General features: G+C 43.4%; 1 protein-coding gene across 2 annotated transcripts in view; it reads right to left on the bottom strand.

The window, feature by feature from the left end:
• LOC132990022 (Golgi apparatus protein 1-like) overlaps positions 1–20,669 on the bottom strand; it is a 36,325-nt gene that overhangs the window by 13,377 nt on the left and 2,279 nt on the right. The window contains exons 2-19 of one of the 2 annotated variants that reach the window (XM_061058071.1): positions 12,869–12,898; positions 11,476–11,562; positions 11,093–11,308; positions 10,616–10,819; positions 9,449–9,520; positions 9,177–9,363; positions 7,258–7,475; positions 6,571–6,692; positions 5,035–5,136; positions 4,490–4,643; positions 4,341–4,361; positions 1,884–2,021; positions 1,646–1,732; positions 1,504–1,566; positions 1,244–1,357; positions 579–667; positions 335–452; positions 101–193 (exon numbers count right to left, since the gene is read on the bottom strand). In XM_061058071.1, coding sequence (XP_060914054.1) covers positions 101–193; positions 335–452; positions 579–667; positions 1,244–1,357; positions 1,504–1,566; positions 1,646–1,732; positions 1,884–2,021; positions 4,341–4,361; positions 4,490–4,643; positions 5,035–5,136; positions 6,571–6,692; positions 7,258–7,475; positions 9,177–9,363; positions 9,449–9,520; positions 10,616–10,819; positions 11,093–11,308; positions 11,476–11,562; positions 12,869–12,898 — 2,115 coding nt within the window. The remainder of the gene's footprint in view (positions 1–100; positions 194–334; positions 453–578; positions 668–1,243; positions 1,358–1,503; positions 1,567–1,645; positions 1,733–1,883; positions 2,022–4,340; positions 4,362–4,489; positions 4,644–5,034; positions 5,137–6,570; positions 6,693–7,257; positions 7,476–9,176; positions 9,364–9,448; positions 9,521–10,615; positions 10,820–11,092; positions 11,309–11,475; positions 11,563–12,868; positions 12,899–20,669) is intronic. The other variant, XM_061058155.1, reaches the window with a different exon arrangement.

The following is a 20,669-nucleotide window of genomic DNA, read 5'->3' as shown; positions in this document are numbered from 1 at the left end:
AGAGAGAGAGAGACACAGAGAGAGAGAGAGAGTCTCAAATGATATTTACTGAATGTTTTGAACGTTGGGATTTGTCCCGCTGTGTCTCTCTCCTCCTCACCTGAGCGTTTCCAAAAGCCACGTTTGGACACAGACGGCTGATGTCGGACTTACACGGGTCGTACAGCTCGGGCTCCAAACGGATATCTTCAGACTGAAAGAAGAGGAGAGGGAGTGATTCCAGAAATGTATGTGTATTTTAATGTGTTTGTACGTGTGTGTGTGTGTGTGTGTGTGTGTGTGTGTGTGTGTGTGTGTGTGTGTGTGTGTGTGTGTGTGTGTGTGTGTGTGTTACCATCTCCAGCTCCTCCACTCTCAGCTGTTTCCGGCACTTCAGAGACACCCGCTGCTCTTTGGCGTCCTGCAGCGTGTCGTTCTTCACTGTGGTGCTCAGACAGATCACCACATCCACCCTTTACACAGCAGATTATGTGAAATCAGAAACATGTTTGAAGGAGAGCAGATGAAACACAGAAACACAGAAACACAGAAACACAGAAACACAGGGTCTCAGTTTGGTGAATGTTCTTGAGACTCACTTCTTCTTGATGTTGGGACACAAGCGCAGAACGTCCTCCTTACACGCCATCTTGAACTTATAGGAGAACCTGAAATCCTTCATTTGGATCTGGAGTTGAAAAAAAAACCATCTATCAATATGTCTCGTGTTAAACTGCAGTGGAGGAAGAAGTAAACAGACTTTACTGAAGTCAAATCATCAACACTGTGGAGAAAAGTCCTGCGTCTTAAATCTTACTCGAGCAGAAGAAGAACAAACATGAGGATAAATAAAAACCTCCAAAGCATTAGTTTGAGATGCTTACAATGCAGACGTCCCAAAGAAAATACAAAAAGACACGCATAGGTATCGAGCCAGCCTATCATAATGCAGAAGTCCCTCCCCTCATATTTAAGGACAGAGCTTGTGTGACTGTAGTTTGTAAATTTAAAACGGAGCATTTCTCTCTGTGTTGTAAGACTTATGCAGACCACAAACCAAGGACTGGATGTGTTCATTTCACATTTTGTGGGTCGGTAGACACTCAGGTTACCCAAATAAATGTTCAAAAACACTCAGGTCTAAATACAGTAAAGTGATCCTTTGAGACTAATTAAAAAATAATGTTGGCTTCACAAAATAAAGAAATGAACAGCGGGCACGACAGAGCTTACAGAGAGAAGCAGATTTTTTTTAAAAACTGACCAGCTGGAAGTGTGTGACGCCGACTGCACACTTGTCGTTCATCTCCTTCTGGTGTTTGTTCTGAACCAAACACTCCATGAGGTCACCGGTATCAACCTGGTTATCAGCTACATCCTGCACACACACACACACACACATTTACCATCTAAACTTTATTTTTGACGAGTAGTTCAAAGACGACGGAGAAAAAATTCCAGTGAGTTTTTACAAATGTACAGGTTTTGTGCCTCCACAGTAAATGTTTGTATTCATGCACTCACATGGCAGTGAGCCTGGGTGACGGGTTCACAGGCTCTGATGAGGAGAGCGTCGATCTGGATGTCCTGAAAGAGACAGAAACACAGACACAGGTGTGTATCATGTGCAGGTGACACAAAGACAACACTCATATGAACCCCTTACCTCTGACTCCAGCTCCGTCAGGTTGCCCACGACCTCCCTGCAGGCGGACACCAAGTCCTCCAGATGATCCTGCAGACACTCCAGCTCCTAAACACACACAAGATGGTTTTATTAGAAGGTTTCACGGATCAGAAAGAAAAAAGAAGGAGTATGATGAACTAAACAACCAACAGAGGGCGCTCAAACATTCATCAAAGGTTCATTAAAAACTCAAGTGGCAGGTTTTGGTTCGTCTCACCTGTCCAGTGTCCGTCTTCTCGCTGCACCACTTCCCGAGGTCAGTCATGCAGCGTTTCTGCAGCTCAGGGTCCAACTTTACTTCCAGCGCCCTCTGGTGGAGAATCCTCTGAACCTCCACCTTACAGTCCCGAGATAACTGCAAAGAAAAACAGACACACAAATACATCAATACGCTTTTATAAAGAGCATGATACTCCTGATTTTTTATCATTCCTTTAACACAGACCAAAGACTGAATATAAGAAGTGGACCATTTTAGAAAAGCCAATGTACTGCATTGCATTCTTTCAAATGGCCAGCAGGGGGGCAACTTATTTAGTTGTAATGTGACTGAACTGAGGCCTAGTCCACACGTAGGCGGGGATTTTTGAAAACTGAGTTTTTTTGTGCGTTTTAGGTCACTGATAACGCACCTTTTGGAAAACCCCCTCCCAGGGTGAGGATTGTCAGAAACTCAGTTTAAGTTGTTTTTGTGTAGACGGGGAAAACTGAATTTTGGGCTTTTAATGAAAAAACTGTGCGCCGGTTTCTCCTCCGTTTGTCCTCATTTTGCGACGCTCTCACTTTTGTTTACATGAGATTAGTGCGATGGCAGACGTTACCAAACTGGTGCTAACTGGAGTTTTTACATGCTCACACACACATACACAGTTACTCTCCCACCATGTTGACGAGACAGAGACGCCTGAATGGAAAACTTTGTATTAGAAAAGGTCATTACAGAGGAATGGCGAGAACATTTCAGCAGGTCAATGACGTCGTTTTTGACTCTGCATGCTCATGACAGCCGTAAGATGTTTTTGAGAACTGAGCGTGTGTGGACGGACGGGATTGTGTTTTTTATGATGAGGATGAAAACCTTTAAAAAATACCCATCTACGTTTGGACTAGGCCTGAAGCTGATGACAAGAGGAGGCTAATTCTCTGCTGAATTACAACCTCAGTTTACACATTTCCAAAATGGTTCATGGTGTCGATAATTAGTAGCAAGTCTTTAAAACAGTATGACTTCAACTGTGTATGAAAGGGTCTTGTTCATATTTATGAAATGGCTTTTTTGATTGAAGCACGACTCAGACGACCTGAGACTGATTTTTCACATCTCTTAGAAGAACTGTGAGCAAACTAAAACGTCCTTCATTTCCAGAAATGTCTTCATCTCAGTGTCTGAAACACAAACACACACACACTGATTACTGAGACCCTGTAATCATAGTCCAGGGTCTCCTCGCTGAAGAACGTAATTACCAGAAATCAGGACCAGAGACGCTGATTACACAGATATCTGGGCCGATCAGGACCCACTCAGGCTCCGTCATTACATTCATGATGTGCAGAAGCTTTAGTTTAAAGAGCAAACCCTCCGAAAACAAATCATTAGAATTCTGTTCAGTGCTGCAGAACGAGCAGAAAGACATTTCATACGTTGATCTGCCGGTAATGCCGCGTTCATGTGCTGAGCCGACGGTCCCAGTTTCCCAGTTGGAAAGTCGTTCCTCCGACTTCAGTGTGTTCAAATGAAGTAAACATGTTGTAGCAACAACAACAAACAACAAGGACGCTTCAAAGAAGATCTCTTACCTATTTGAGCTTGATAATTCATTCTAAATGTTTATTTTACTGACTGTACAGCACTTTGTTTGACTCGATGCACTTTTCTGTCTGAACTGGTTCAGTGTGGTTGAAGTTCCTGTTTCTCATGTGAGCTGTGGGTTATCTCTATTTACATGTTGTCTTCTGGACACCTGTCTTGTTGCCCGCTGCAGATCTTTTTGTAGTTATATTTGAGCAGAAAGTTTCAATACGAGAATTCATAAAAAGTATCTTTTAACATAAAAAAAACAACACATTTTGCCCTCCATGAGATGATGATTATGACCTCAAGTCGTCAAGTTGGACACCTAATTATTTCCTGAGTTTTTGAGTTGTTGTTCCAACCTGAAAAGGCGTTGCATTTTCCAACTCGGAAACTGGTTTTCCCGATGTTTCCGACGCCACGTGAATGCAGGGTGAATGCTTTGAAATAGTCTGAAAAAGAGACTTTTAAAGGGACAGTCATGTTGCAGGCGTCGGGTGTTGTTTGGTTCGGCTGTGAACTGAAGAGACAGGAGGAGCCGTTTCTTTCACTTTTCCTGGACCCTAACCCGAACAAAGTCTGGCCCTGGATGTGACCTGCAGCAGAGAGATGTTCTGCTTTGGCCCAGTGGTTAGTTCATACACCCCGTGTACAGCGGCTACAGTCCTCAAAACGGGCAGCCTGGGTTCCACTCTGACCTGTGACATCTTTCCTGAAGTCCCACAATCACATCCCAACACCTCAAATAAACCCAGCCAATCAGGGACTGAGAGATGAAGAGCAAATCTCTCTCTTCATCAAAATAATCGTCATCATTATCAGATAAAGTGCCTGCAAACGTTCTGACCGTTAGAGTGAGGAGAGCCAATCAGCACTTACCTGCTCGTCTGGATTCACCTGCTGAATTTAAAAATATCAGAGTTACACCTGATTCTGAAGTTTTGTTCAGACAATACATCGACTACAAGACTCCAGCGTCAGTCTTCACAAAAGTCTCACAGAGCGTGTGTTTGTGATGTCATCGTTACCCGGCGTCCCTGCTCCTCGGTGCGGTAGGCGTGGCGGTACAGGCAGGAGAACACGGCGCCCGGCGGCATCAGCTCGCTCGTTTCGTTCCAGCCGCGAGTGTGACAGAGTCGAGCAGCGTCGCCCTGACACTTCTTGTAGAGGATGGGGTCCAGTCTGACGCACAAGGGGAGGAGAAAAGGTGTTATTCATGACCTTGAGACGACCTCAGATTGTAAAGAAAAGAGCAGAGCAGACAGGTAACAATACAAAGTCTGAATGTTGAAGGTTTAATGAAAATATTCTGATTTTGTTTGAGTGGAAACAAAGTCTTAATTTGAATATTATTTAGAATATTTCCCTTTTTTGATTTTGTGGACATGACCTTATTCTCTCTGTCAACTGGTGAAGTGAAAATGGATTTACAATAACATCTACTGTATCACATCTCTTCTCATTGTTTATTTAACTTTGAACATCAGAGGATGTTTGTGTTGAAGTTGTATTCATGCAATATTCATATTTATTTAATCATTATACTGTCAGTGGATTTATATGAGTGACTTACTTCCAGTCTCTGGATATGAAATACTGCAGCTCCAACAGTCGGTGTTCACAATCCTCCACCATCTTGTCCGTGTAAAGGTGCTCCATCAGGCACGACAGAATCCTACACACACACACACACACACACACACACACACAAACACCACACACACACACACACACACACACACACAAGCAGGAATAAAGGCCATACATCATTTTTTTTCCCAGGATGTACTGACGTCAAAGTGAAGTTATCTTGAGACCTTACAGGTTTGAAACATTTCACCACTTCATCAATTTATCCTCAAAGACATTCAAGTCATATTTAGACACATTTAGTGTTTAAAGGTCCCATATTATGCTTTTTCTGGTTTTATATGCCCTTTAGTGTGTTATCCAAGTGTCCTGTGCATGTTTAGGCACATCTATGTGCAAAAATTCAATGTCCGCAGAAACGCGGCTTCTCCTACGTCCTCCTGTTAGCTGTAGCATTAGCTGCATGTAACGCTCGGTTCTAGCCCCCCTCGATAAAAATTTGTCAGTCCGGCGTCATTGTCAGTGTGAGATCACTGATCTAAGTCCGTTGGCTCGTTGTGGCCCAGCAGCTCATGTTGAAATTTCCGAGACGCGTGCTGAGCGACTGACCAATAACGACAGAGCGGATCAGCAGACCAATCAGAGCAGACTTGACCCAGTGTGGGCTCAACAGAGCGTAGCTGACGGACTCAGAGCGTAGAGGGAGCAAGGAGGAGCTGTACATGAAAACAGACACTTTTTTCGGACTGTGAACGTACAAAAGTAGGAACATAGATTAAATATATGAACCCCAAAAAGGGCATAATATGGGCTCTTTAAATTCTCGTGTTTTATTTAAGAGTCCTTTTTAAGGGAAGAACATAGTTGTGGTGGAATTTCTGTAGTTATTTAGATTATAATGTCAGTGTTTCCCCTACCATTATATTGTCAATGTGACCCTGATAATGTCTTTAGGATATATGAGATGCCTTTCGAGAAGTTCTGCAGATGTGATTGAGCAAGACACGAGTACAGAAGTGTGATGTTGAATCATGTCTCCTCATGAGTATTCATCTGATGTATGAACTTTCATCAACGTAAGCCATCTGAGTCAACTGAGTCGTATTGTGTGGAGTCAAGTCTTAGTAATTTCTTCAACAAAAGTGACCTTTGACACCAAGTAAAACTCTTAGTAAATAAATGACACGGGTGCTACATGTGATCAGACTCCCTCCAGGTGTTCCTGCGACATCATGCTTACAAAATGGCCTTCAAAAGCTGAATCTTCAACTCTGGAGATGAACGTTTGTTTTGTGTCAGTTGACTTAGAGAGAGTCTCAGATTAACAGGAAGAAACATAAAGGTCCAGTTCTTTTTTTTTAATGGTCTTAAAACCCCCCAAAATCTTGCTTAAAGCATTTTTTCTTTGGCAATAAATCATCCACAAAAGCAATAATCTTGACAGGCCTTGTTATGTATCATGTACGAGTGTGTAGGTGTGTGTATGAGTGTGTACGACGTGTGTGTGTTTGTTGCTCACATCGGGTCTCCGTTGCGGATGTGTTTGCAGGCGGTCTGGATAACGGACTCACAGGCCTCGTTGAGCGCTCGGTCGATCCTGTAGTCTGCTCCGGGGTCGGCAGACTGGATCAACGTTTGCAGCTGCAGCAGGGACAAAGATTATGGAAACATTCACACTTCAGATCGTAAAGTAGGGTAACATATCGTTTCACATTGCATCATATGTGACAAATGATCGCTGCAAATCAAACTCATAAATCAGTTTTTACTCTTGTATAAAAAAAAGACGATATTTAAACTATTTTAAATGTTGAGCTTGTTTTTGTTGCGTAGTATCTCATGTTCATCCAAAGCTGAACATATATTGTAAACAAACATAGGGAAGTGTAGAAGTCATTTTGGGTAGTTTTCAAACTTCTCTTGTGGAAACAGATTTTAACTTTATGAAATATTAACCGTGAGTATTTAACTGAAGATGCTGAAGCAGAAAATGGACGAGTAACAGCTTGAAAACTGAATGATTTATGCAAAGTGGTTTTTAGAGTTATTCAGAAAACAATTGAACATAAATGATTTAGTTAAATACATTTTGGAGAATGTGCCTTACAAAGCGTTGGACCACACACAAAGCAAAGTGATGTGTTTGTTAATTACAACACAGCACAGCAGAACACTGACGCACACGTGTAGAAAAAGAAATACTTACAGCGCTTTGGCAGACGTTGTCCACGGTGGTGCTGCGGTCTCCTCGTCCGATCCTCATCAGGCAGTGCAGCGTGCGTCCTTTGCGGTGCAGGCCCGAGCAGTGAGCCTCGATCTCGGTCCGACAGTGCAGCACGATCTCCGGACTCAGAGAGAAATCCTCCATCAGCATCCGCCTGTAGTCCAGCATCTCCCCCTGACACTCTCCGCTGACAGTACGACCTGCACAGCACAAGAGAAGCAGATCACTGGCACAGAAATAAAACACCTGTGAGGCATGTCTTTACATTTTATTAAAGGGACGGTTCACTGATTTTCAACTTAATCTCTGGGTTTGTTATATAGTAAAAAAATTAAATGCGTGCAATTGTTTCAGAATTTCACAGCGCCTCTGGCTTGGAGGGCTGTGAAGCTGCAAAATCAGTTTTTCTTGCAACACAAGTACCAATTATTTAATGTACTGGGATAAGCACAGTATTCATCTGATGTATAAACTTTCATCAGTGTAAGCCATCTGAGTCAACTGAGTCTTATTGTGTGGAGTCAAGTCTTAGTAATTTCTTCAACAATTGTAAATATACACAGAATGACCGTGATCTAAACACACTTAAGTGACATCCAAATAATCAGTGAGTATGTTCTTCTTCTTCTCTCTAGTTCTTGACTAAAACAGCTTTTATACACAAGGGGAGGAGCCGGCCGTCCCGTCCATGTAAACACGGCTCTCACAACAACACAGCCAGCGGGACTCGAGCTTCTCCCTCATTGTAGACAGTCATGACTCAGAGAGACGTTTGCAGATGATATTTTGATTTCTGATATATTTATTGTGTCAAATGTTGCACCACACAGCACCGCGTGTAAACATCACAAAACATGACCGTACAACTTTTTGTCTCTGAAAGTCGTCAGCCTGTTGAAGCTGCGGTTCCACACAAACTCAGTGCAACACACACACACACACACACACACACACACACACACACACACACACACACACACACACCTACATACTGCACAAACACCGACCACCCACTCCCCACTAGGAGAATGACAGACCTTCACAGAATTAGATTTTTAAACCTTAGTTTTAAATACAGGCTATACACACATGTATCATTTTAAAAAAGGGCAAAGTAAATAGTATGCAGTTATTGAACACAAAGTATAGACTGGGGGCGAGGGTTCGATCCCCAGCTCCTGCAGCAACATGTCCGATGTGTCCTTTGGCACTCCTCAACTACTCAACATGTCTTCTTATCATTTACCATAACGGCTTTGTCTTCATGAGTGTTTCGATTCTGAAGCTGATTCAGTTTTGATGACATCATATTTTCGTGTGACATCGCTCCGCTGTACACAACACACTGAGGTTTTGGTTGTTCCTTTTTTTGTCCTCAGTGTGAAAGAACGCATGATTCCAGCGACAGCATTAACTTAAACTTTATTCTTAATTTTCTTCTCTTGTTGTTTAATGGCAGATGACCAGCATTAAGGTGGATCACCGCCACCTATCGTTACCTACTGAGTGTGAAGAAACAACCCGGCTACACATGTTCTTTAAAAGAAAAGCACTGCATAAGATTTTTGCTTTTTTTCCCCCCTGGTGGACATCCACAAAACACTTTATGACCTACTTATGGGTCTTGACCCACCAGATTAGACTCATGGGTGTAGATTATCTCTCTGTATAAAGTGTTGTTAAAAACATCAGATTCACCTGAAAATTCAACCACTACAGTTCCAGATTTGCCCCCTACTGCCAACCCGTGGTGACGATTTCAGTATGACGTATGGATGCATCCCCCTGCTTAGCCAAAGTCACCTGACCTCTGCAGAAAACTTTGCGTTTTTGAAGACCGTGACCGGTTTGTTGAATCCCCGGTGCACATAAAAGTTCACCTCAACTCTCCGTCCACTCACCGCGGTGCACAGCAGCCTCCAGACACAGCAGCAGGTAGGAGAGCCGGGCCTCGCGGGCTCGCGGGAGGTTTGTGTCCAGGCTGCAGCGCTGCTTCCTCAGGTCCACCTTGCAGGCTTTAGCCAGAGAGTAGCTGACCCTGTAGTCCTGAGAGATCAGCTTCTGACGGGTGGTGAGAGCGTCACGGCACTGTGGAGGAGAATTAGAGATTAAAACTATTTCAATTCATGCACATTGAGTTTCCAGCATAACGTTAAGAGTTAAGAGTCGATACCTTCTCTGTCATCGCCTCTTCAAATTTGTGATTGAACAAACACTTGTAGACTTTTCCTTCTCCGGCCTGAGTCTGTGGACGAGAACAAGAAGCTTTAATAACATGTATTCTATTAAATATTTTCTTCAACAGTTTGCTAGTCCGCGGGTTTTCACATTTTAATCCCAAAGTGTGTTTGTCAATCACCAGAACAAACCTGTTATCATGCTTTTATAGACTGTGTTTTAAAGTTGGACAACAGGTCAGGGGTCAGAGGTCAGAGGTCAGGGGTCAGAGGTCAGGGGTTGTCTTTTAATGACCAATGCATTTTCTGGTGAGCATCTGAAAATAACTGTAACGATCTTTATTCTTTATGCAAATTCTAAAATTAAGAACAAAGTTAAATAACAAATTTACACCACGCAGTCTCTCATTATGTTTCAGTTTGTATCTTTTTTGCCAGCCAGAGGTTAAGTGTGAGGACTGTGATGTTAAGACGACTAAAGCCCCGTGTCCACCTGGCGTTTCTTTCTCATCGTCAGCATCATTTTTTTTTAATTGGATTCAACGAGTAGAGAGTGTTTGAAGTAGCAAGTGGCCGCCCGGGGAAAAAGCACAGCACCCAGCGTATTTTTTTTCTGAGCGCTCTGCCTTTTTTTGTGCGGCCGCTCCGAGCGCTCAAGTTGAAAAGCTTTCAACTTTTCAGAAAAGTGCTGCAGACGTCATCACAGCTCTTTTCCAAATGTTTGATATTCCCCCGTAGTTTTGCCGCTGTAGGATCGTGTCCTGTAACCACATCCTCTTGGCTCCCAACTGATCAGGAAAGAAACGATCTCAAATATAAAACACGCAGTAAAAAGTAACAAAGCCGAGTCGGTCATACAGCGGCTGTTGTTGACAGACTGTTGTCATAGAGACAGGACGGACGTGCAGCGCTTTTCTTCTCAACGCACAAACGCTTCATGCAAACGCTCCCGAGCGCACAGCCAGCGCTTTCCTAACCGGGAAAAAATACATTATGTGGAGGCGGGGCCTAACTCAACTTTTTGCACAAAGTTGAAGAAACCAAGAAGCCACTGACTAACCGAGTCATTGGACCCTAAAACAGACTCATTTCAATATGATTTGATTACAGGAAGAACATTTTTTATTTGCACGTTTAAAGTCCTGAAAGTCGAAACTCCTTACGTTCTGACAGAATCTCTCGCGGTCGTCTCGGCAGGAGAAGTAAAGGTGTCGATCGAGGTGAAAGTCGTCTGACGACAGCTCGGCCACCCTCAGAATCGCCCGCTGACATTCCTCTTTGATTGGATGGGCTTGATCCTTTTGCTCCGCCTCCCTCACTAACGCCTTCTCCAGACAGGCGATCACTTCTCCCTGCGAGTGGACGTCCTGCAGCGACAAACGAGGCGGACGAGAGAAGGAACGAGGGAACAAGGGGACAAGGAGGAAGGGAGGACATGAGGAGAGAAAGAGAAACTATCAGGTCAGAAGTGGTCGCTGCATTACGATCATAAAAAACATTCAAATCTGAGAGCTGAGACGATCTAAATATAATAATACGATGGTGCTTGAACAAACGTTATCCTTGCACAGATCATTTCTGAATTAGAAAAGATAAACTTCCATGAAACAGAGTGACGCTCCTTCAGCGTGACCTCTCACCTTTTGTCCCACGTTGATGCTGCCGCAGTGCAGGTTGTTGATGTCGTCTTTGCATTTGTCCATGAAGCCGCAGATCAGTCTGTAGTCGCTGAACACGATGCTGGTCATCTTGGTGATGTACTGGTTGCACTGGTACTCGCTGATGTTGCCGCGGTGATCCACCAGGCAGGACACCAGGTAGCCCCTCCCCCTTTCTTCTTCATTACACTCCTTTATCTGAAGGAATCAAACATGAGACGAGGGAGTTAGTGCACTGAAGGACAAAACCCCAAAACTCCTGTTTGAGCAGTCAGGGAAGACAAACTGGAACCTTTCAGGTGAGTAAATGTACACGTTCTCAGAGTAAAATAAAAGTGTCCGAGCCTCCTGCGCTGCACTCTGACCTCAGTGATGGTGCTCTTGCAGACCTCAGTGGCCACCGACTCAAACTTTGGATCTGTGGTCAGATTGAGTTTGTAATTCCACAGGAGCTGAGAGAGAGAGAGAGAGAGAGGAGACAAACAATAACTCTTCATTACATGTTTACATGTCAGGATGATTCAAGTGACTTTAATGTTGCATGTTGAGGGAGGATATCTCCGCCTCGGCTGCAGGCTTCTTAAAATATGTCTTTCAAAAGTTTAGCGGTCGAACCGTCCTTTAAGTCCGATCCTGACAAATCAGTTTAGAGCATCTCTATCGGACAGTACGTCATTTTAAAGGTTGTTTCATTCAGAAAAAAAACACCCTAAATCTCTCTTTTATCTTTGGATTCTTCTTCTCGCCGTCTGCCCTTGTTTTTTTTATTTTATTTATGTCTCTATTGTCTTCCTGTCAGTGAGGCTGCAGCTGCAGCAGCCACAGATAAGAGCTTCTGACGGCCGGACCGCCCAGAAAATAACACCACCACAACAACACAGTGTGTGTGTGTGTGTGTGTGTGTGTGTGTGTGTGTGTGTGTGTGTGTGTGTGTGTGTGTGTGTGTGTGTGTGTGTGTGTGTGTGTGTGTGTGTGCGTGTGTGTGTGACATGTTAATTGCAGCCAGTGCTTTCCTGAGCTGTAATAAAGACTGTCAAAGTGGTCGGTTAAACCTCGGGCGAGTCATGAAGCTGTCTGCCGTTTACTGCTGTGCACTCTGAACACTGAAGGTTATCATGCAGCAGACGGGGAGACGAGCTGCAGGAACCAAAACACTGACACACACACACACACACTGAACGTTAGAGAGAGAGAGGGGCGTAAAGTCAGGTCGGTGTTTTTTAAATATGAAGGCTGGGAATTCTTCAAGCTGTGAGAGTGTGGAGAAACAACATTAGAGCTGATTGATTTGGTAGCTAGACTGATATTAGAAGTGAAAGTTCACCAATAATCGATGTGGAGGCTGTTATAGTTCATTTTTTGAGTTGACATGAGTAAAGACCGTCCTCAAGGATCCTGTGAAATTAGCTATCCTGGCTTAACACGAGGAAATTGAATGCTGTTCTTGAACTGTTTGATAAGTCCTCGGATTGTTGGTGGTTTGTTTATTGGATCTGTCTTTGTGTAAAAGTGATGTAAACTTAAGATTTGAGTCGATGAAAGAGGAAAAAAACGATTGACTAAAGATTTTAAAATTCACCCTGAGGTGCCGGAAACGTGCACAGATTTATTAACCAACCAGTTAACATTTAAATCATTTTCTGATGTCATGCATGAACCAGCCATTCGATCTCTTCTCTGAACTCTCACCGCTTTATAATGAAACAGGATGAATGTTTGTGTGTGTGTGTGTGTGTTAGTTTTAGAGGGAATACTTACATGGTTACAGTCAGGAGCGATCTCAGTCTCCTGCAGAAAAGACACAAAAAGGAATCAGTCAAAGGTTGTTTTTTTTTAATAGGTGAAATAAAAGTTTAAGAAGAAACCGTCACACTGTTTGAATATTAAGAAAAGTTTGATTAGATTCCTCGGCAGGAGATGGAAACTCTTATAGTCTGCGTACAATGTGACTGATATCTGGAGTTGAAACAAACAGATCACCCCTAAAAAAAAGAAGAAATCTGGACATGAATCAAAGTTACATTTTTACATTCATTTTCGCTGCAGGGGGAAGTACAGGTATGCTATGTCAAAGTCAAAGTCAACTTTATTGTCAATTTCAAAATATGCCAGACATACTGTGGAATCGAAATTTTGTTTGTCTCCGTCCCACGGTGCAATACAACCAAAATAAGATAAAATAAGATAAAATAAGATAAGGTAAAATGGATCAAATAAAATGAGGTAAAAATAAGATAAATAATATTTACAGTAATAAATTCTAAATTGTGCAAAAGGTACAAAATGTTAAATTAAATTAAATTAAATTTAAAGAAAAAGTAAACTTGTGCAATATGTGCAATGTGCAGTGAACTGAGTGTACTTTTGAATAGTTCGCTTCAGAGATATTAGTCCTCAGTTCTTGGTGGCAAACGGGAGGGGGTTTCAACGTGCAGTGTTCGTGGGGGCAGAGGGGAGGGAAGGAAGAGAGGGGAGAGAGTTGAGCTTCCTGACAGCTTGGTGGAAGAAGCTGTTTCCCAGTCTGGTGGAGCCGGCCCCGCAGGCTGCGGTACCGTCTCCCCGATGGCCGGAGGCTGTGGTAGTGCTCCAACAAAGGGGCTTGCTAGCAGAAAAGTAAAGTGCTGTGATTTCGTCATAGCATTAGTACATTAACCCCATCGTGTTTGTTGGCTTTTTATTTTTTTAATTATCAAAATTAACTGGAGCAAACGTACCGTTCTTCTACATTTATAGCCTTGAGCTTCTTCACCTGCACACCTGCCATTTTCTCAAGAGAGGGGCCGAGCTGACCGACATCTCCTGCGCTTAATATACTTACTATAACCTCAATCAACCTCATTTCAAAAACACCAAACTATCCCTTTAAGCTCTGTGTGTGTGTGTGTGTGTGTGTGTGTGTGTGTGTGTGTGCATTTCAGGGAAACAGGCTTATTGATCCTCCTACAAAAAAATGCATATTCATTAAAACCTGTAAACCTTTATAAGGAGATTAAATGGATGTTGTGTAGCTAAGTAATGAAGCTCTCATTTGTCCCTTTAAGTTTGCATAAAGACATTAAACCGACTCTGATTCAAAAGTGCAGAGGGGAGAATAGTACCTAAACCACACTCCAGTGGGGTTTTTCCTCCAAACAGGGAGCGGTTCAGAAAGAACAAAGCATCAGAAGCTCTTCACTGACTCTCCCACAACAACATCCTCGACAATCGCAGCGGGAGAAGCTTTTCCGTCCTCCTTCACATCACTCCCCAGTAAAAAAAAAAAAAGACATGAAAGCGCTTGGTGTTAACTCTGCTCAGCCCACGGGAACAAAGACAGAAAAAAAAAGCCTCCTCCTGACTTTTAAACCATCAATTCCACTTAATGTTTCAGAGACAGACGAACAAGTGTAATGAGGAAACAAAGTCTCAGCAGCCTCGTCAGTAGAAAAAAACCTACCAATTAGTGATACTGGAGTGATTAATTACTGAGGAGATGTTGTACTTTGAAAGCAGTCTGATCAAACTGAAGTGATAACAGAATCGTACTGTTTCTGCATGAGGGGAGGAGTAATGTGACAAAAAAAATCCTCCGGGCTAATGTGATACACACGAGACCGAACGTCTGCCTCTGTACACTTAAGCTCACAAAAGCTTCACTGTGGATTTACTGCCGCAGAGTTGTTCCTTGTACAGAAGTTCTTGGCGGTCTGCAGCACCAGACTGTACCCACTTCCCTTTAATCCGTGAAGAAAAGACCGTCACATGACTGTGCGTGATGTGAAGGGATAAATCTGCAGCATGACACAGGCCCATTTTAGCTCAAAGGTTCGGTTCAGCTTCGGGTTCAATCTCAGCGATCTTCACAAACCTCCAACGGAGGACTAGAAATCCAGCAGCTCAAAAGACAAAGTTTGAAACAAGCTGGTGAAAATGTTGCCGCTCTAAAAGAGAAAGATGTTGAAGAGAATGAATGTGAACTCAACATTTATCAGGTGGAAGCAAACATGACTTCAGGAGGTAATCAGCATGTCTGGGAATCAGCGGCTGTTTGCGTACACTTTACTGCCATCATCTGCATACAACAGACTCAAGCCTACTTTAACCAGATAATGAATTAGTATTTAGCCAAGACTGTTTTTTGAACTACAGTCTGGTTTATTCTCCTGCATTGAATCTATGCTGTCGTTATGCCGTAGTGGCCTACACCATCGTGAGTTGTGTGTTGTTGGATCTGTGTAGCTCTTCAATAATCCTTCTATGCTAGTTCTCCAGTTTCCTGTTCTGCCAAAGTCTCTCCTTGTTTGTTAACAGGAAACCATGGCGACTGTAACCGAGCGTATTATGTCGGAGTTGGAGCTGAATATTGAGCAGAAATGAATCATACTGAAATTATTGCAGAGAAGAAAAGAACGGGTTCTGCAGAATTTTGGAAAATGGCAGCGATACTGTGAATGCAGGGTATGAGATCTGTCTCGCGCTGCTGGTAGGAAATGCTCGCTTTGGTTGCAGCTTTCACTTCACAGCAGCAGGCGTTGGTTGGGCTTGATGTGCCGAGACAGCTTGTACACAACCCAAAACCTGTCTGGCATCGTGTGGCACGAGACTGTATTTCCTGTCTGTTTTTCTGTTGTTCATTTTTTGTGTAGTATGAAGGTTCTTTTCACAGGTTAGGGTTTTTAGCCCAAAGCCCAACCGTCCACCATTTCTTGCTTCTGGTGTGTTTTGGAGTTAGTTTGATTGTCCTCTCCCCCCTAACTACTGTCTTCCAGGTAATAGATTACGATGCCCCCTCCTCTCTAGAGTCGATGTTCACACAGGTTTCCATGTGGTGGACACTGAAGCTTCAGTGTTTATCCAGCTCTGCATCGGTCTGTAAACCTTTCTGTGTTCTAACCTCTCTCCATTTTTCAAAAAGCATCTCCAATATTGATCCTAGTTTGAGCACGTTTCTGCTCGTGGAGCTTATTAGAAACATGCAGAGGCTTTTTAGGTCGGGTACAATCACTTCTATCTGAACCACTTCTCTTACTCGCTTCCATCGCTGCAACACCTGTTGACCTGATAACTGCTCTCATATCTGGCAAACCGAGGGGCGTCCAAAACGGCCGTGTGGGGGTCGCCTTAAAACCGCCTACCTTCTCTGGTCCAAACAAATCCAGAGCATTCAGGACCAGAATCTAAAGTTAGAAGGAGGACATACTGGCTGCTGCATTGTTGTCAATCACAGGGATTACGATCTGCTTACTTCTAATGTGCAGTTACGTCTTTGAGGAGGTGCACTGTACGTAGACGTCAGGGGAGATACTGAGCTACACAAACCCATACGGTTTGTCTGACTGACATTAGAGAACAGTGAATAAACCTAATGACATCTGAACATTATAATCTAAATAACTACAGAAATTCCACCACAGATGCTACGGCATGGTTTGACCCAGAAGTACTGATAAGGCTTTGGCCAACCCCTCGCTGCTCTCCAGCTCCACGTCATCGTTCATATTCTGCTGCTGAAGACGCTTACGCACAGCAGAGTGGCATCACAGTAGCTCTGTCAGCTTTAAAAAGAGTCTTTGTGTTGTGATTTGAAGTTGAACAAAGTGACAGCAGCCTGCATCAACGTGGAGCGAAATGAACCCAGTCAATCAAAAGGACAGCGCTGCAGACACTCAGCGGCTCTGAGGCTGCTCTGCGGTCCACGCTGCGTTTTCACACACCGTCGTTCCACAGGCTGAAGATGACGGAGTGACTCAACGACCTCATCTGGAAACATCCTCGGGCCTGTTGTCTCAAAGTGACTTCAAGTGCAGCAGTGAGTTTGTCTCTGCGCCGCTGTTTGACAGACATCGATCAAGTGTCGGATATCAGAGCTCAGACCGACACAAATAAATACTGAGACGCTGCATTGTTACCACACGCTGTATGTGTGTGTGTGCGTGTGTGTGTGTGTGTGTGTGTGTGTGTGTGTGTGTGTGTGTCAGGGGTGTGTCTTTCTCCAGAGATGAAGCAGATTTATAAGAGTCATTTACGTCTTCAGGAGGCCACAGCTGTTCTGGAGTAAAAACAATGTAATTATCCCAGTGAAGAGGACATCGTTCAGAGCCGCGGGGAGGAGTGTGTGTGTGTGTGTGTGTGTGTGTGTGTGTGTGTGTGTGTGTGTGTGTGTGTGTGTGTGTGTGTGTGTGTGTGTGTGTGTGTGTGTGTGTGTGTGTGTGTGTGTGTGTGTTTGACATCAGTGTGCCAGAGGGGTGGGGTGCGTATGCCTGGGGGGGTGACGTCAATTAGTTGGTAAGAATACAATCCCACACAAAGGCTTTAAAGCATTATATCTCAGGATGTTTTGATTAGTTTAGAACAATCTGCAATGAATTTATTCAGAGGAAACAGTCAAACATCAGAGAGTTTACGAATCTATTTTATATTATAAGAAGGGTTTATTACTATTTTGTCATTATTTATCTGTTAGAGATTCACATCATAGTTTTCAATTTGAAAACCACATTTAAAATGTGTTTAGTTTTCAGGATGATTCGTCTACCGGGCAATTTTCAAATATATATATTATTGTTTGTTTGTTGACACACACATGAACTCGAAGTATATTTAAATATTTTGTATTTTCACCTTGAATCTGAAAATAAAGATTCAACATGTGTACCACACGATAAGCTCATCATTACTGCTTCCACAGGGATGTTTCTGTTTCCCTTTCCTGGAGACAAAGATGGATTCAAGTGATGGTTATAAGCAGAGATATCACATTTTGGGGATGACGACAAATGTGACGACGACAGCCTCTGTACATGAGGAGCACAAAATAACCACTAGACCACTGGTACCGCCCCCATTAAGCTCACAAGTCTGCACGCTCCTTTCTGAGCCACTAGACAGCTAAAGGTTCGGGCCGCACAATTAATCACAATTTCAACTTTATCGTGTTACAACACAATAAACACAATCAACACATTGCACATACCTGATAGCTATAGGAAGGAAACCTGGACATAGTGTTCAAGCGCATCAGATGAAGCTAAGACTAGCTACCTGCTGCCCTCAGATTCATTGGAGTCAATTTGAAGGTGAAAAAATAAACAGCTTTCTGTTTTGGTTTCAGGAGAAACATGTTGCCAAAAGGTTTGGTGAAAACATAAAAATCAGGAGCTACTTATTAAAACTTAATAGTTCAGTTCAGTGAGTTCAGGTTTGTATTTATTTATTCATGGCACTTCCTGTCGTTCTCACACAACCATGTTATCGTTATTGTGAATTGCAGTCTACTTGAGACTGTGTAAGACAAAGAGGAGCCGCTCGTTCTCACATTGGAGATACTGAATCATTAAACAAGTTGGCACTTTAGCTACAAAATGACTAACACAATTAAACATGTATCTCAATAGTCAGGCCGACATCACATTCACAAACAGAGATTTAACCAGAGGGGCTTCACCATCTTGTAAGCTAACGACGGGGTTTATCCTCAGGCCCGCCGTCCAGATCAGAACCCAAAAACAAAACCGTTAAAGAGGGAGAGAAAATGGAGGAGCGAGCCTCGGAGGAGCTCCAGAGGAGGTTTTTTTCTCTTCCATACGAGCAGACGCACAATAGATGAGTCATGACAGGCGTGTAATTTGTTTGCTTGTTCTTGTTTCTACCAGCTGAGGAGAGCTTTTAAAGTGCGGCTCATTGTGTCCCCAGCTGAGATCGAGATGATGATTATTCATCTTTTTCTTTCCTTTTATTCACATGTGATGAAAAAACACGCCTGACTCTCTCATGACAACCACTTTTCATTTCTTTTGCAATTAAACAGAGCTCTACATTGTTCGATCACATTTAGAGCCCTGCACGGTAACAACATCTTAAATCTTCGGCTGGATATCAACGGCAGATATCCAAAGTCTAGTTGGAGAAATATTTTGGAGTTTGTAACCTTACAGCTAAAAAAAAAAACAGCATGAAGTCCATTACTTGTGATTTCGGTGTAAGGGGGGTTTATGTGGGCCAAGAAAGATCTCTTTACATCATAGGGGCGGCTGTGGTTCAGTGGGTAGAGTGGTACGTCTCTGAGCTGGAAGGTTTGGGGTTCGATCCCCAGCTCCTGCAGCTACATGTCCGATGTCTTAACCCCAAGTATTTCCACTTAGAAGAACATTATTAATGCACATTTTAAATGATGTCACAACATCTTCACATAATTTATAGATATGTTTAAAAGCAATACAATCAAATGCAGGATGTGACCGACCAAAAGATGATTCTAACATGATGCACGCTTCTGACCATTAAATGAGCAATATGTCGCATTTAAAACGGGTACTGCAGTCCAAATTAAAGACATTGTAGAGAGCTGTCTCCCCACCCCCCTCCTCCCTAGACTCGATGCTCCTCACGCAGGTTGCCATGTCACTGACTCTGAAGCTTCAGTGTTTAGCCAGCTCTGCATCGGTCTGCAAACCTTTCTGAAAATTGTCAAGCCCCATAAAACATGTTACTCCGAGAAAGATGTGTAATTTCTTAGATCCATCCATCCATTATCTTGCCTCCTGCTTTTCCCGTGTGGTGTCGAGGGGGGGGGGGGGGGGGGGGGGGGGGGGTGGAGCTGATCCTAGCTGTCATTGGTCGAGAGGCGGTGCACACCCTGGACTGTTCGTCAGTCAGTCACAGGGCTGACATATAGAGACAGACAACCAGCCACACTCTTTGACACCATTCAGAGTCACCGGTTAACCTAACGAGCGTGTCTCTGGACCGCGGGAGGAAGCCGGAGAACCCCCGAGAGAACCCACTCACGCACGGGGAGAACATGCAAACTCCACACAGACAGGCTCCTGTCCCACGGGGATTCAAACCAGGAACCTCCTCGCTGTGAGGCAGCAGCGCTGACCACTGCGCAGGCCTGATTTTTTTTTAGATATACCGTCTAATTTGAAAGACTTCAGTGTACCATAACACTAAGAGACGGCATAACAGTACGTCCCTCCAGGATTCAGCAGGCGATTTCAGTCTTTGATGCTGCCCAAAATAAATGATTTTTCAGCAGCTTTTATAAAGTTAGCTGCAATGCAAGTTTGGATGTTTAAAGGCTTTTTCTAATGTGCAACATTTTACACATCCCTTGTGAGTGAGTGAGTGAGTGAGTGAGTGAGTGAGTGAGTGAGACACTATAAAGCCTTTTATTGGCTTTATTATTTTATTTTTTATTTTAGTGAGCTGTTTGTCTTCTGCCGTCCCGTATTAAGATGCTTAATAAAGTGTGTAAAATAATGCACAAGAAAAACATGTTCTTAAAATGTGTTAAAGTTGAATAAAACTAGGGTGCCGTTTAGTTTGTGCACCCCATGTACAGACGATGTTGTCCTCAAAGCGGTCACCCCTGGTTCAAGTCCGACCTGTAGCTTTCCCGCATGTCATTCCCCACTCTCTCTCTCTCTCTCTCTCTCTCTCCCCAGTTACCAACTCTGACATGACACATGACAACGGGAGCACAAGAAACAAGCTGTTAAGTCAAATTTTCTGAAAAGTTGCAGTGATTGGCCAAAATTGTGTCAAGTGTCAAGAAAAAATGTACGGAGATCGGTTTAAT

Source organism: Labrus mixtus, chromosome 1 (genome assembly GCF_963584025.1).
Source record: "Labrus mixtus chromosome 1, fLabMix1.1, whole genome shotgun sequence".
Taxonomy (NCBI): Eukaryota; Metazoa; Chordata; class Actinopteri; order Labriformes; family Labridae; genus Labrus; species Labrus mixtus.
This window is presented reverse-complemented; position numbering and strand designations above follow the sequence as displayed.